Source organism: Sphaerulina musiva (genome assembly GCF_000320565.1).
Source record: "Sphaerulina musiva SO2202 unplaced genomic scaffold SEPMUscaffold_8, whole genome shotgun sequence".
Classification (NCBI taxonomy): domain Eukaryota; kingdom Fungi; phylum Ascomycota; class Dothideomycetes; order Mycosphaerellales; family Mycosphaerellaceae; genus Sphaerulina; species Sphaerulina musiva.
In genome coordinates, this window is record NW_016017390.1 from 1,747,962 (window position 1) to 1,760,916 (window position 12,955).

At 51.3% G+C, this 12,955-nt stretch overlaps 5 protein-coding genes across 5 annotated transcripts; 2 read left to right on the forward strand and 3 right to left on the reverse strand.

Moving 5' to 3' along the window:
* The first annotated feature begins 1,059 nt into the window (after positions 1–1,059).
* Positions 1,060–5,929, forward strand: SEPMUDRAFT_150878 (alanyl-tRNA synthetase). Its single transcript, XM_016906449.1, has 5 exons — positions 1,060–1,412; positions 1,551–2,110; positions 2,219–2,663; positions 2,822–4,229; positions 4,292–5,929. The coding sequence occupies exons 3-5, from the start codon at positions 2,452–2,454 to the stop codon at positions 5,693–5,695; spliced, it is 3,024 nt and encodes a 1,007-aa protein (XP_016759050.1). The 5' UTR covers positions 1,060–1,412; positions 1,551–2,110; positions 2,219–2,451; the 3' UTR covers positions 5,696–5,929.
* On the reverse strand, positions 1,563–5,929 carry SEPMUDRAFT_158002 (uncharacterized protein; the record flags this gene model as incomplete). Its single annotated transcript, XM_016907761.1, has 4 exons — positions 4,292–5,929; positions 2,822–4,229; positions 2,219–2,663; positions 1,563–2,155 (listed from the first exon to the last, which is right to left on the reverse strand). Exons 3-4 carry the CDS (start codon positions 2,319–2,321, stop codon positions 1,563–1,565), a joined length of 696 nt encoding a protein of 231 aa, XP_016759051.1. The 5' UTR covers positions 2,322–2,663; positions 2,822–4,229; positions 4,292–5,929.
* A 310-nt stretch (positions 5,930–6,239) lies between these two features.
* On the reverse strand, positions 6,240–7,976 carry SEPMUDRAFT_127510 (kinase-like protein). The gene is made up of 4 exons (XM_016902150.1): positions 7,637–7,976; positions 7,235–7,560; positions 6,820–7,160; positions 6,240–6,732 (listed from the first exon to the last, which is right to left on the reverse strand). The coding sequence occupies exons 1-4, from the start codon at positions 7,810–7,812 to the stop codon at positions 6,373–6,375; spliced, it is 1,203 nt and encodes a 400-aa protein (XP_016759052.1). The 5' UTR covers positions 7,813–7,976; the 3' UTR covers positions 6,240–6,372.
* A 430-nt stretch (positions 7,977–8,406) lies between these two features.
* On the forward strand, positions 8,407–8,962 carry SEPMUDRAFT_150880 (uncharacterized protein). The gene is made up of 2 exons (XM_016906450.1): positions 8,407–8,601; positions 8,671–8,962. The coding sequence occupies exons 1-2, from the start codon at positions 8,465–8,467 to the stop codon at positions 8,855–8,857; spliced, it is 324 nt and encodes a 107-aa protein (XP_016759053.1). The 5' UTR covers positions 8,407–8,464; the 3' UTR covers positions 8,858–8,962.
* A 195-nt stretch (positions 8,963–9,157) lies between these two features.
* SEPMUDRAFT_135169 (putative delta-9 desaturase protein A) lies at positions 9,158–11,528 on the reverse strand. Its single transcript, XM_016902687.1, has one exon. It carries the CDS (start codon positions 10,957–10,959, stop codon positions 9,508–9,510), a length of 1,452 nt encoding a protein of 483 aa, XP_016759054.1. The 5' UTR covers positions 10,960–11,528; the 3' UTR covers positions 9,158–9,507.
* Between the last annotated feature and the right edge of the window lie 1,427 nt (positions 11,529–12,955).

The following is a 12,955-nucleotide window of genomic DNA, read 5'->3' on the forward strand; positions in this document are numbered from 1 at the left end:
GTGTGTGTGTGTGTGTGTGTGTGTGTGTGTGTGTGTGTGTGTGTGTGTGTGTGAGAGAGAGAGAGAGAGAGAGAGAGAGAGAGAGAGAAATTTTGCTGAGACGAGATTCCTTATGTCATGAAGTGGTGCAGAATTCGGGTGTGGTTCTTATCTTATGAAATCAGCGATAATGTGTGGAAATCTGATATTCTTCTTCCTCAAATAGCCTACCTACCTTACCTATCCATTCGATCTGTCTGTTTACATCGCGCTCACCTTTCCTCTGCTGTCAGTAGGTAGCACGTCCCAATAAACCCCTTTACGATCGAAGGATGTACAACACAACAAAATCTTTGCATCAAGAGAGCAGATGCAAGAAAGTATAACCTCTAGAATGAAACCTCTGCGTTATGCTCAGGTACTAATTATAAATCTTCTCTTCCTCTTTGCCCTCATCATTCCTTCTCCCCTAATCATGAACGACGGTCGGGCGTATATACCTAGCTTGTACCTCTCGGTAGGGTAGAAAAGCTGGTACTATGTTCCAGATTTGTCTCGGGGTACAAAAAGTTACCTCCCTACCTAGGAGGTACCTACCTTAGCCGACATAAAATTCAATTCCAGAGCCGATGGAAGCTCAGAGGTAAGAACAATACGAGGTAGGTGAAGCTCACTACATGCCAGGCATTTTTCCGTACGACTGTAGATAGGATTGAGCGAAATGTGCGGATATTGATAAGAGGCACTCAAGATTCTTCTCAGGCATTACTGTAATCAGGTAACACTGGTATCCTGAGTTGAAGGGGTTATACGCTGTGATGTTTCAATCTTGTCGGGGTTGCCATGAGGTAGCCACGCTAGCTGACATGGCATGGGTCTTTATGGACTGTAGGTATGGTTAGGTTAGACCTGTGAGTGGTTCTCGGCGGAAGCTCATCCATGATGAATGGTGAGGTGTGAGTTGGTGATGTGAGGCGTATCAGACACGCTCTGACCAGTCATTCCGCCGATGTTTCCGAGCAGTTGAGAGGTAGAGGTAGAAGTACCTAGAAGTAGAAGTAGAATGTCTTTCCGCCTCGTGGGAGATAAGAGTAAAAAATCAGTATCGAACACTACATGTACCTAGCCGAACTCGCGCTATCACTTTAGCAGCCTCCAAGAACGATCAAGTGTACATACACACCACAAAACTACCTGTACAATGTTGCTTCCCAAGCTCTGTTACCTCTTCATTGGCTTCGCCACATACCACCTCGCTGTAGGTGACGGAATCTGTGGCCAATATGCACCACCATGCACTGGATGCGCGTACGGGGGAGACCCTAATGGTAAGTTGTAGACCCCATCGCCTGAAGGAGAGACTACACTAATGCAACACGTACAGTCCAAGGCTATTGCTATGTGGACCCAAGGGGGCCCCAATATGGCTACAACTGTTATAAGATGAGCACCTGTCAGTAGCGATTGGGAGGCAATGGCGTTGTCACAACACCAACCCGATGGATGGATCGTGGCCTCGTAGTGGAGAGGGAGTAGAGACGGAGGAGGGTTGGATAATTGCTGTTACTCACTGCATTCATGCATCAATCCATATCCATGGCGTCCGGATCAGCTTCCGTGTCCATCTCAGTCACGTATCCCGTGCTGTATCCATGTGCCGTCTCTGCCCCCTCCATAGTCTGCTCATATTGACGATTCATGTTCTGCTGTCTTGCGTCCTCGAGAGCCTTCTCGCGTGCTCTCTGCCTCGTCTCTACTATCGCCTTCCTCACCGCGTCCTGCTGCTCGTCCACAGTGAGCGACTTGGGCACGCTATAGAGCACCAGCTCCTGGCCCTCGACATCCTCATTCTTGCCAGTCAAGACATGCTTTGGTATTTTGCTGAAGTGCTTCTCAATGTCGGGAAGGAAAATGAGCTTCTCTTCATCCGACTCGATGTCTGCCAATTCCGCGTCCAAGTCGTGGATGTAGACGCGATCACGCGTCTCATCGACCTGCATCAGTCCCCCATCTCCTGCTGCTGTCGATTTGGTGCCGTGCTTGGATGATGTGCGCGCAGTAGGTGAAGTCGATGGGCCCGCGACTGGGATATAATATGAGCTGCTGGCGTGAGCGCCATGTGTACTGGATTCTGCGACATGATACCACGCGTCAGATACGGCTAGCTGTAGACGGACTCAAAGGTGCAGAGCAGCAGCAGCCGCCGCTTCTCCGTGCTATGCATCGGCATCGGACATACCAAGATTGAGCAGATTGAAGCGTTTGGCGAACCGTTCATAGTCGTTTCTTGACTCATCGAGCTTGCGCTTTCGGGGCCCCACATCCACATCGATAGCAGCCATCGTCCATCACCGCGCAACACCACGTCCAATCCCGAAAGTCATCTCAGAACCGCGACCGAAGAGTGAGTGTGCGGCTGTAGGTACGACTTTCAACAACCTGAGTGGATGTCACGCGAGAGAGACAAGCTGCATGCGAAGCTTCCACCGCCAACTCGTCTCGGGCCTGCTCCACTTCAGAATTTCTAGAAACGCCACGAAAACCACGACGACGACGACGACCACGATCACGAGCACATACACCGCCCCGATCCGCGTGATCTTCCCCCAGATACGCAGAATGGCCTCCACCACGGGCCACGAGCCTGAGTGGAGCGCCGTGAAGGTTCGCAAGACCTTCATCGAGTAAGTCGAGTGAGGCCGATATGCCCCAATCCCTCCCTCCCTCACTCTGTCGCTAGCGTCTCGGCCTCGTCCTCCAGTTTTGCGAGCAGAAAAACAGAAATACCCAACCAGGCCGGGCGGCGACGAGCAAATGTCCACCCCCACTGACTCTTCCCCAGGTACTTCGAGAAGAATGGCCACACCTTCGTCCCCAGCGGCAGTGTCGTGCCTCTGTCAGACCCCACCCTGCTCTTCACCAATGCTGGCATGAACCAATTCAAGGCCATTTTCCTGGGCACTGTGGACCGCGACTCTGACTTCGCCAAGCTCAAGCGCGCTGCCAATTCGCAAAAGTGCATTCGCGCTGGTGGTAAGCACAATGATCTCGACGATGTCGGCAAAGACTCGTACCACCACACCTTCTTCGAGATGCTGGGGAACTGGTCTTTTGGCGATTACTTCAAAGAGGAAGCCATCCAACTCTCGTGGCAGCTACTCACAAAAGTCTATGGCCTTCAGCCCGATCGACTGTACGTGACTTACTTCGAAGGCAAAGCTGATGCCGGACTGGATCCCGATACCGAGGCCCGAGATTTCTGGCTCGCCCAAGGCGTTCCCGAGGACCACATCCTGACTGGAGATATGAAAGACAACTTCTGGGAGATGGGTGACCAAGGCCCTTGTGGACCATGCTCAGAGATCCACTACGATCGCATCGGCGGCCGCAATGCTTCACACCTCGTCAACCAGGATGATCCCAATGTCATCGAAATCTGGAACAACGTCTTTATTCAATACAACCGAGAACCGGACAAGTCACTGAAGTCGCTGCCTAACAAGCACGTCGACACTGGCATGGGGTTTGAGCGACTGGTCTCCATCTTGCAGAACAAGCCCTCGAACTACGACACGGATGTCTTCACGCCACTCTTTGCTCGCATCCAGGAGATCACTGGCGCGAGAGAATACCAGGGAAAGTTTGGAGAGGAAGATGCCGATGGCGTCGACACTGCCTACAGAGTGGTTGCCGACCATGTTCGGTTACTGACCTTTGCCATCTCGGACGGAGGCGTGCCAAACAACGTCGGTCGTGGATATGTCGTTCGTCGCGTGCTTCGCCGTGGTGCACGCTATGCCCGCAAGTACTTCAACACTGATATTGGTAGCTTCTTCTCCAAGCTCGTTCCCACACTAGTGGAGCAGATGGGTGATATGTTCCCAGAAATCAAGAAGAAACAGGATGAAGTCAAGGAGATTCTCGATGAGGAAGAGGTTTCTTTCGCCAAGACGCTGGATCGTGGAGAGAGTATGTTTGAGAAATATGCACAGAATTGCAAGTCGAGCGGCACAAAGACACTGGCTGGTGCAGATGTGTGGCGGCTTTATGACACATACGGTTTCCCAGTGGACTTGACGAGATTGATGTGTGACGAGCGCGGACTTGAGATCATCGACAAGGATGTCGCTGAAGCTCAAGAGAAGGCTCGCGAAGCATCGAAGGGAGAGAAGAAGGCTGGCGCCACACTGGTGAAGCTCGACGTGCATGACATTAGCACTCTCGAGAACATGCCAGATGTGCCGAAGACGGTAAGCTCATCTGTGGCAGATTCCTCTCTCTGACTCTGACAGCGGGCTAACACTTATTACAGGACGACACGCCCAAGTTCCAGCGTGACAACATCAAGGCTACCATCAAGGCAATCTATCACGACCGCAAATTTATCAAGTCAACCTCGGAGATACCCGAAGGCGAACAGTTCGGCGTCATTCTCGACAAGACGAACTTCTACGCGGAGCAAGGTGGACAGGAAAACGACACCGGCCGCATCCTCATTGACGGCGAGGCCGAGATCAAGGTTGACAACGTCCAGCAATATGCTGGATATGTCATGCACACCGGCTACGTGGAGTATGGTAGCCTCAAGGTCGGTGATGAAGTGCTATCAGAGTACGACGAGCTTCGAAGACAACCTATTCGCAACAACCACACTGGAACGCACATCCTCAACTATGCCCTGAGAGAAGTGCTCGGCGACGACGTCAACCAGAAGGGCTCCCTCGTCGCACCTGAAAAGCTGCGATTTGACTTCAGCCACAAGGCAGGCGTGACTGACGAGGAACTCGCCAAGATCGAGGAAGTCAGCACAAACTACATTCGCCAGAACTTCGAGGTGTTTTCAAAGGACGTGCCTCTCGCTACTGCCCGCCAGATCAACGGTGTTCGCGCTGTCTTTGGCGAGACGTACCCGGATCCTGTGCGTGTCGTCTCTGTGGGCATGGCCGTTGAAGACCTCCTCGAAAACCCCTCGGATCCCAAGTGGAATGACATCTCGATTGAGTTCTGCGGTGGTACACACGTCAAGTCCACAACCGAGATCAAAGACCTTGTCGTGGTGGAAGAGAGTGGTATCGCCAAAGGCATTCGTCGCATTGTTGCTGTGACTGGTGCCGAAGCTCATCGCGTGCAAGCCATTGCTCAGGAGTGGGAGAAGCAGGTTTCAGCGCTGGAGAAGCTCCCGTATGGACCGGACAAAGAGGCCAAGACGAAGCAGCTCACCACGGACCTGAGCAAGCTCGACATCTCTGCTCTGCAGAAGACGTCGCTTCGCAATCGTGTCGCTGCAGTCGCCAAGGCCAACCTGGATCAGCAGAAGACTGCTCAAAAGGCCGAGAGCAAGAAGGTCCTCGATGAAGTGACGAACCACTTCGTGAGCAATGCCGGATCCACGACCCTTGTGCTTGCCGTTCCCGTCTCTGCGGGAGGCAAGTCTATTCAGGAGACCATCAAGGTGGTGCAAACCAAGCAAAAGGACAAGACAGTGTACCTGCTCGGCAAGACTGATGATGGCAAGGTCATTCACGGCTGCCACGTCTCTGCGGATGCGCAGGCCAAGGGCGCCGACGCTGCCAAGTGGTCCAGCGAGGTCTCTTCTCTCGTCGGAGGCAAGGCGGGTGGCAAGGGCGCCACCTCGCTCGGCCAAGGTACGGACGCCACGAAAGTGGGTGAGGCCGTCGAGGCCGCTCAGAAGTACCTCGCCAACTTGAGCTTGTAGTAGTAGTAGTACCAGCGGTAGTCACTAGTAGGAGGACTAGTGGCTCGTGGCTCTGATGAGCATTATTCCACTTGTTCAGAAACGAGAAACGATGTAAGAATGAGCGATTGGTCTTGTTCATTCCTGTGGTGTCAATATCACGATTCCGCAACACTGTGACTGTCTCAGTCCTTTGCACACACACACACACACACACACACACACACACACACACACACACACACACACACACACATATACGACATCGCGACCTAACAAACGGCCATTGAGCTTGCCAATAGTGTCTTGTCTAGCAGAGGTAAGTTGAGTAAAGTTACCTAAGTAGCCGTTGCATTACAACCAAACACCTCTAATAACAACAACAATAATGCCAGATCGAATATTCATTCGCTTTTGTAACCTACCTACCTACCTTACCACTATCGAAAATGCCCATTGGGAGACGAAAAAGGAAAAGAAGAAGCAAAAGCAAAGCTTGGCGACTAGGCACGAAGAATATATAAGGGATAATAATACCTAGGTAGACATTTCTCTTGATGGGTATGTAGATAGGTAGGTAGTTTTCATTTTATTCACTTCATTCATTAACCCCCTAACTTACCTAAGTAAGGTAGAGACCCCTATTTTTTTTTCTTTTCCCTCGCTGTATCCTCTCCCTCCCTCACTACCCTCCCTCTCTAACAAAACCACTCATCCCTCACAACCTCCTTAGCCTCTTCCCTAGCCAAAGGCTCCAATCTCAGCATCCTTCCAATCAACATGCCGACTCGTGAAATATCTTCCCGACTCAAATCCGTTCGCTTCTCGACGCCACTGTTATAGTACGTTTCTTCGAGCCATGCGTGGAGGGTATAAGTGGGATCTTCCTCGTCAGACGGAGGTCTTTGTTCATTATCCAAGAGATCTTGACACGCGAGTTTCCAACGGTCGGGTAATGTATCATAGTCACTGACTGTCTCGAGCATTTGGCGGATGAGCATGGCGGGTTTGGGCACCATGTTGTCGAAGATAGTTTGGCCGACGATGAGTTCGAAGAACTGGGATCGAATTGTTAATTCGGCTTTTTATGAGTGAAAAACACGCGTGGGAGGGGATAGACCGGGAAGCTTGGAGGCGTTACGTACGAGACAACCCATACTCCAAAGATCAACGCGATAATCCACTTTGTCTTGGAAGATGATTTCCGGGGCACGATAGGGGAAGGGAGTGTGCAGGGTGTCAGGAGACTCGTTGCGTAAGAAAGATTGGCCAAAGTCGACGATTTTGATCGGTCCGAATGATGTCTCAATATCTTGATGGTAGGAAGTGGGTCGGACGAGATATCGAGGTAAGCCAGGCCCTAGTGGCTGGCCGTCTGTTCTTTGGACAGTGCCCGTTTCGGGTCGTCCGAGTTTGCGGAGGAAATCTTCCTCTCGCAAGGCTTGCAGCGAAGGGATGGTGAAGGCGAGGTTGCGGGTGTGTAGATCTAAGGATGATGATGAAGATAATGATGATGATTTAGCGGAGTGGACGAACGCTGCTGACGTGATTGTACGGTACCTGCATGCGCAATTCCTCGTTCGTGAAGGAAGGACAGACCGAGCAAAGCTTGTTTCACAACACTTTTCGCGAGCACTCCGGGAAGCCTTTCGTCGAGGGAATGCGCGTCGAGGTAATCGGCTACACTTGGTCCTAGAAACTCCAGCACGAGGCATTCGTGCTTTCCATTGGGGCCACTGATCTCGAAGAAATCCGTCATCGTCATCAGATATTGGTAACCAGGCTGGTTTGCGTGTGCAGTCGCGATAGTTTGCAAAACGGTAGATTCTCGATTCTGACCTTGTGGCTCCGACACCGATATCTTGATAGCAACGTACGTTTGGTTACTGTCGCATGTTAGCCCCAGCTTGTTGGTGTATCGCAGAGAGGGAGAGAGAGAGAGAGAGAGAGAGAGAGAAGGACCTCATATCGCGTGCAGCCCACACGGTCGAGTATCCACCCCATCCTAATTTGTGCAAAATCTTGTATCTGTCATTGTGGCCTAAACAATCTCCTAAGTGAACAGGATGATAGCCACCTCGTTGGTAGCGATGTAGAGGTTCGGCATTAATGTCACAACGATGTGTAGACCAATCCATTGTCGAATTATGGGGGCAAGGTCGTGCACATGTGGTGACAAGTGCACGTCGAGGTGGAAGGCGTGCTGCTATTAGGGACGATTGGTATACCTGTTCTGGCTGGAGGCATTGGTGGCGAAGTCGAGAAATGATCCTGATGGCACGCATGCTTTCGCTCAAACGCTTGCATTTGGTTGCGAGAGGAGTTTTTAGCCATTCCCGACTCGAGAGCAGGTACAGCGCGTAAAGGTCAGATCCTGGAGACGTGACGCCAAGACAATTGGCGATGTCTAAGCGCTGCCTCCTACCTCAAACCAGCGGCTGCATGCAAGGGGTCCACAAGGGAAGTCAGTGAAGGACCTACAATTGCAAATGGTTGCAAGACAGGCGCGCTTACACAGCGTTTGCGCGCACCTCGGAGTTGGATACCAGCACGAGTATTCAAGGAAAAGACAAGGATTCTGTAACAAATGAACTTCTACGGACCGCGTCCAACACGCCGAGGTGCGCACGCAGACGCTGTACTGTAGATGCCTGTAAGCAGTCGAAAGCAGACCGAGTGGGTATATAAGTAGAGATGTTTGCACCCTTCGTAGCGATACTCTCAGATTGTACCGCAAGTTGTGTACTATTCAATTCCGTTATCCCCTCCCAAATCAGACCCAGCGGCAACATGTCACCCATCGCACGCAGTGCTATCAAACTGACGCAGAAACTTCGAGATTCAGCCTATCGAACCCAGATGTTGGATTTGGTTCAAGAAGCCATCAATAAGCCAGAATTGGCCCATTTCACTGTGGCGACGTTCAAGTATGCAATTATACATTGTTAACCAACAAGTGAGGATTGGCCAGCTGACTGGAAGAACCTATGGAATAGGAATGCTTCCCATACCAGCCCCTCAGACCCCAGGGAGCATGCTACAGTATTTCTAGCCACGGAGGAACAGGCGAAAAACAACAAGGCGCAAGCTGTGCATATCTATCATGATAAAGACTACAAATTCACGGGCTATAGCCTCTGGCAGGAGAGGGAGAACAGAGAGGACAAGACCAAAGATACGTGAGCTTAGTCCTGGATGACGGCATTCACTTAGGGGAGGAGCAGAGTAGCGTGTTGTATGCAAATGTGTACCGTATTGTGACTTTTTCAGAGTGTAGGGGGTAGTTCACCTAAAAAAAAAAAAATTCAAATCACGATACAATCAATGTTGTATTGTCATGATGTATAGAGCTACGTATCTTGTAGTGTAAGCCGAAAAAAAAACCTGGTACCAGGTATATAAGGAAGGACGGAAGGTACCCATTAAGGAACAGGGAGCTTTTCGTACTGAGGTGCCTCTATAGTTCACATATACTCACTACCCCTCCGAGTGTGATTTTAAAAGCAAACAAAAGAGGAACCTCCATAATAAACCTAGGAGGTACAGCTGGCTCGCTCCTCCAGTGGAGTGCGCACCTACTGAATAAGCTGATGAATGTTTTTGGCCTGTCCTTTGCCGAACACTAATAAGAGACGAGGAAACAAGACAAGCCAATATAGGTGGTGGTGCACTCGTTCTGATAATGCTCACTTCAGAGTAAACTAGCTAGCTTCATTCATTGAGCCGCATTCCACACATCTCCCAGTCCGCCGGCCCGCTAAAACGCAACACTAAGAAACTGGACGCTCATGATCCTCGTCATATGATGAAAAAAAGACTCTCCCACGAGCTGCTTATGCTGCACCCGCAGAGACAGGAGGCTGAATCACCTTGGTCAACTGCGCGCCAGCACGCACGATGCGGTTCCCATCCGAATCCTTGTAAATCTGTGATCCTTGGCTTTCCTTCTCCGCCCTCTTCCAGATCTCAACCTCCATGCCACCACGAATGACACCGACTCTCATGGTGGAGAGCAGGTTGTGTGCGGCGTTGCTGTGCATGTACACACCACCGTTGAACATGGCAGTGGCATCCTTGCCGAGACCGCTGCGAATCATGGCTTTACCACCGGGGTGGTCGTTGATAAAGTCCGTCACATCGTGCACAACACCTGCCACAGCGATGAGAGCGCGACCATTCTTGGTCTGGTCCACGTAGTCGTCCCACTCGAGAACCGGGAGCTGCTCCAGAGGTACGCCCCAGTCGAGCTTCGCACGCTTCTGGTCGAGCTTCTTCTGTTGCTGCTGGATGCGGCCTTTTTCGATTTCATTGGAGCGGAACTGCTTGAGGTCGTAGGCGAGGCCGAGCTGCTTCATGGTCCAGATGAACCACTTGGTGGGGTCGTACTGGTGCCACTCAATGGCATTGCGGTAGTCGGATGGAAACTCGTGGTGGAAGTTGTGGTAGCCCTCGCCGAGGGTGACCAGGGCGGTGATGACGTGGTCACGAGGAGAGTTGCGGTCGTCAAATGGTTGATCGCCGAGCCAGTGAGCAAGCGAGTTGACACAAAAGGTAGCTTGCTGAACGAAGAAGATGCGCAGAATACCGGCATAGACGAATCCACCAATGAAGTCACCCCAGCCGAGACCAGCAACCAAAGACGGGAAGATGAGACCTGCAAAGATGACGACCTTGAGGTAGTGCTTGTGTTGCCAGACGACAACGGCGTCGTCGTTGAGATCGGAGATGTCGGTACGTCCAATGCGCTTCGGGTTCTGCTTCATCAGCATCCAGCCGAAATGCGAGTAGAGAAGACCCTTGCGGACGCTGTAGGGGTCCTTGTCGGTATCGGTGTAGCGGTGGTGGGCACGGTGGTCGCGAGACCACCATCTGATGGAGCCCTCCACAGCGCCACCTCCCACAAATGCCAAAAAGACCTTGAGTGGGAATGAGGCAGAGTATGATGTGTGTGCCCAGAGTCTATGGTAACCGGCAGTAATGCCGAGACCGGTGCAGAAGTAGTAGATGACGGCAAACAGGGCAGTCTGCCATTTCAATGGTGTCCAGAAGGAGTAGATGAGACCCGCAATGGGCACACCGACAATCAAGGTGACATTCAGCCAGTTGACGTGCTTGTACCAATTCTTCCTCGTCATGGGAGTCTCGGTGATGTGAGGCTTTTTCGGGTCGTATTTCGGGTTTCGGTTGGGCTCATTCTTGCTGGCCATGACTGGCGACTTGCGCTCCTCTGAAATCTTTTCGGGGTCGACGGCGAGCATGCCGGCGGTGGGTTGGTGGGAAGGCATGGCAAATTGCGGTGCGATGGAGGGACGGACGCGTGTGCTCGCAGGCAGTCACAGCGAGGTCCAATGTTGCTCGAGGGACGATATCGACGGGGAAGGCGTATGGGAGAAGGATAGCTGAGGTGGGTAAGGTAGTGAGTGGAATGTAGTGGTGTGTGCCCGTAGCGTAGGGCGTGTGTGTAGGTGTCGAGGAGGGAGTGATGGGGGGAAGAGGAGGAGGAGGAGGTAAGGTAGGAGGTAAGGAAGGGCAGCAACAGGGCAGGAGCAGAATATAAACGAGTGTGAAAGGCAGACTCAGCTAAGGCAGTGGCGTCGGGGATTGTTCCTCACAAGTCGGGGAATAATGGCGCGTCGTGGTCGCATCAGTCTCCCCCTCCCCATTCCCAACACTCCGCTGTACTAGAGCATCTGCGAGCAACAAACGGCAAACGGGAACAAAAAAGCGGAGACGGGTTGTCGGGATGGAGTTCAACCAAAATTGACGCGAGCCAAGCCGTCGTCTTCCGTGGGAACATGCAGGTACTGGACACCACCTGGACCTCAACGAGCCCGTCTTTTGTTTTCTGTCTTTCTCTGTCTTTCTGCTCTGATTTTCTATAAGAGACCGGGATGGACATTCCTGGAGGTAGTACATATCATTCATTCACCTCGATAACATCCACGGGCTGTGACGGGAAGATGAACACGTGCCAACAAAGGAAAAAAAAGGGCAAAAAAAAGAAGTGTTCAAGGAAGAAAATAGAGTTCCCCAGACAGACCCTGCCAAGCGCTAGTCTGTCGAGCCGATAACGAGAACGATCGTGAAGATTGAAGCCGACCCCATTCTTTTTTTTATCCAGGAACGACGAGACACAGCGTACCTTTGCCAGTGAAACTGATGAGTACGCCCAAGTACAGTAATAGTCAGAATCAGGTCAGCATGCAAGACGTGGATACAACAGCCACCATGCGTCTCATCTTCTCTCTCCCAACCACTCTCACTCTCGCCCTCCTCCACAATGGCGACATGTTCGTGTTCTATACTCATGCACCTTATCTGTACACTTTCATCTGCATGTGCATCTCTTATCGAGCCTCTAGGATGATGATGATGATGATGATGATGATGATGATGATGATGATGATGATGATGATGATGATGAGGCTGCTGATGATGATGCCGAGTGATAACTTCCCCAGACCTCAACTGCAGCTAGGCCAGCATCACAAAACGTCCAATCGCAGCCTTTCCTTCTCTCTCACACCCCCTCCCCCTCTTCCTCTCCTCTCTCCCTCTTCCTCTCCCTCTCCTCTCTCCCTTCCTATACCTCCTAGTAGTATGCAAACAAGGCAGGCCATGCCGAGACTCTTGTTGGTCTACAGGAGATCGTCACGCTACACCCATGACATTGAAGACAGACACGATGCCTCGTGGCAAAAAGACGCTAGGAGGTACATCACACTACCTGTATGAATGTAAGTATGCCTGAGGCTATCTGTTACTTCAAGTCAGATCTGGAAAGGATTCCGGATTCTCCCGATTCTACATAGGTACCTGCTCGTCTACATTACAGTATCACACTAATACGACTGACTGCTCCTGAAGCCGCGTCTACCTTACTCTATCGGCCTATCGACATATCGATAATCGTCGGATTCTACTGCTTTGCATGTCTATATAGCTAGGAAGTATCTTAGTAATACCCTCCTATCAATATTCGCAATTCCTAAAAAGATATACTACTCTCGATAGGTAGGGAAGGACTACTATTTCTTACTACCGACTAGTATACTTTCTTAAACGATCGTTTTAGCAACGACGATATTAGCGAGGTGTTTTAGGAAGGAGTAGAGAGAGAGAGAGGGCTAGAGATTTAAGGGATGTAGTTGTTTGAGGACTGAGAAATATTTATCTCGGATAAGGGGTAAGTAGGTAATACTTCCTTGCTGCAGACGACGAGGACGAGGTTAGGCGTAGATTAGCGGAGAGAGAGAGAGAGAGAGAGAGGAGGTAAGAAGT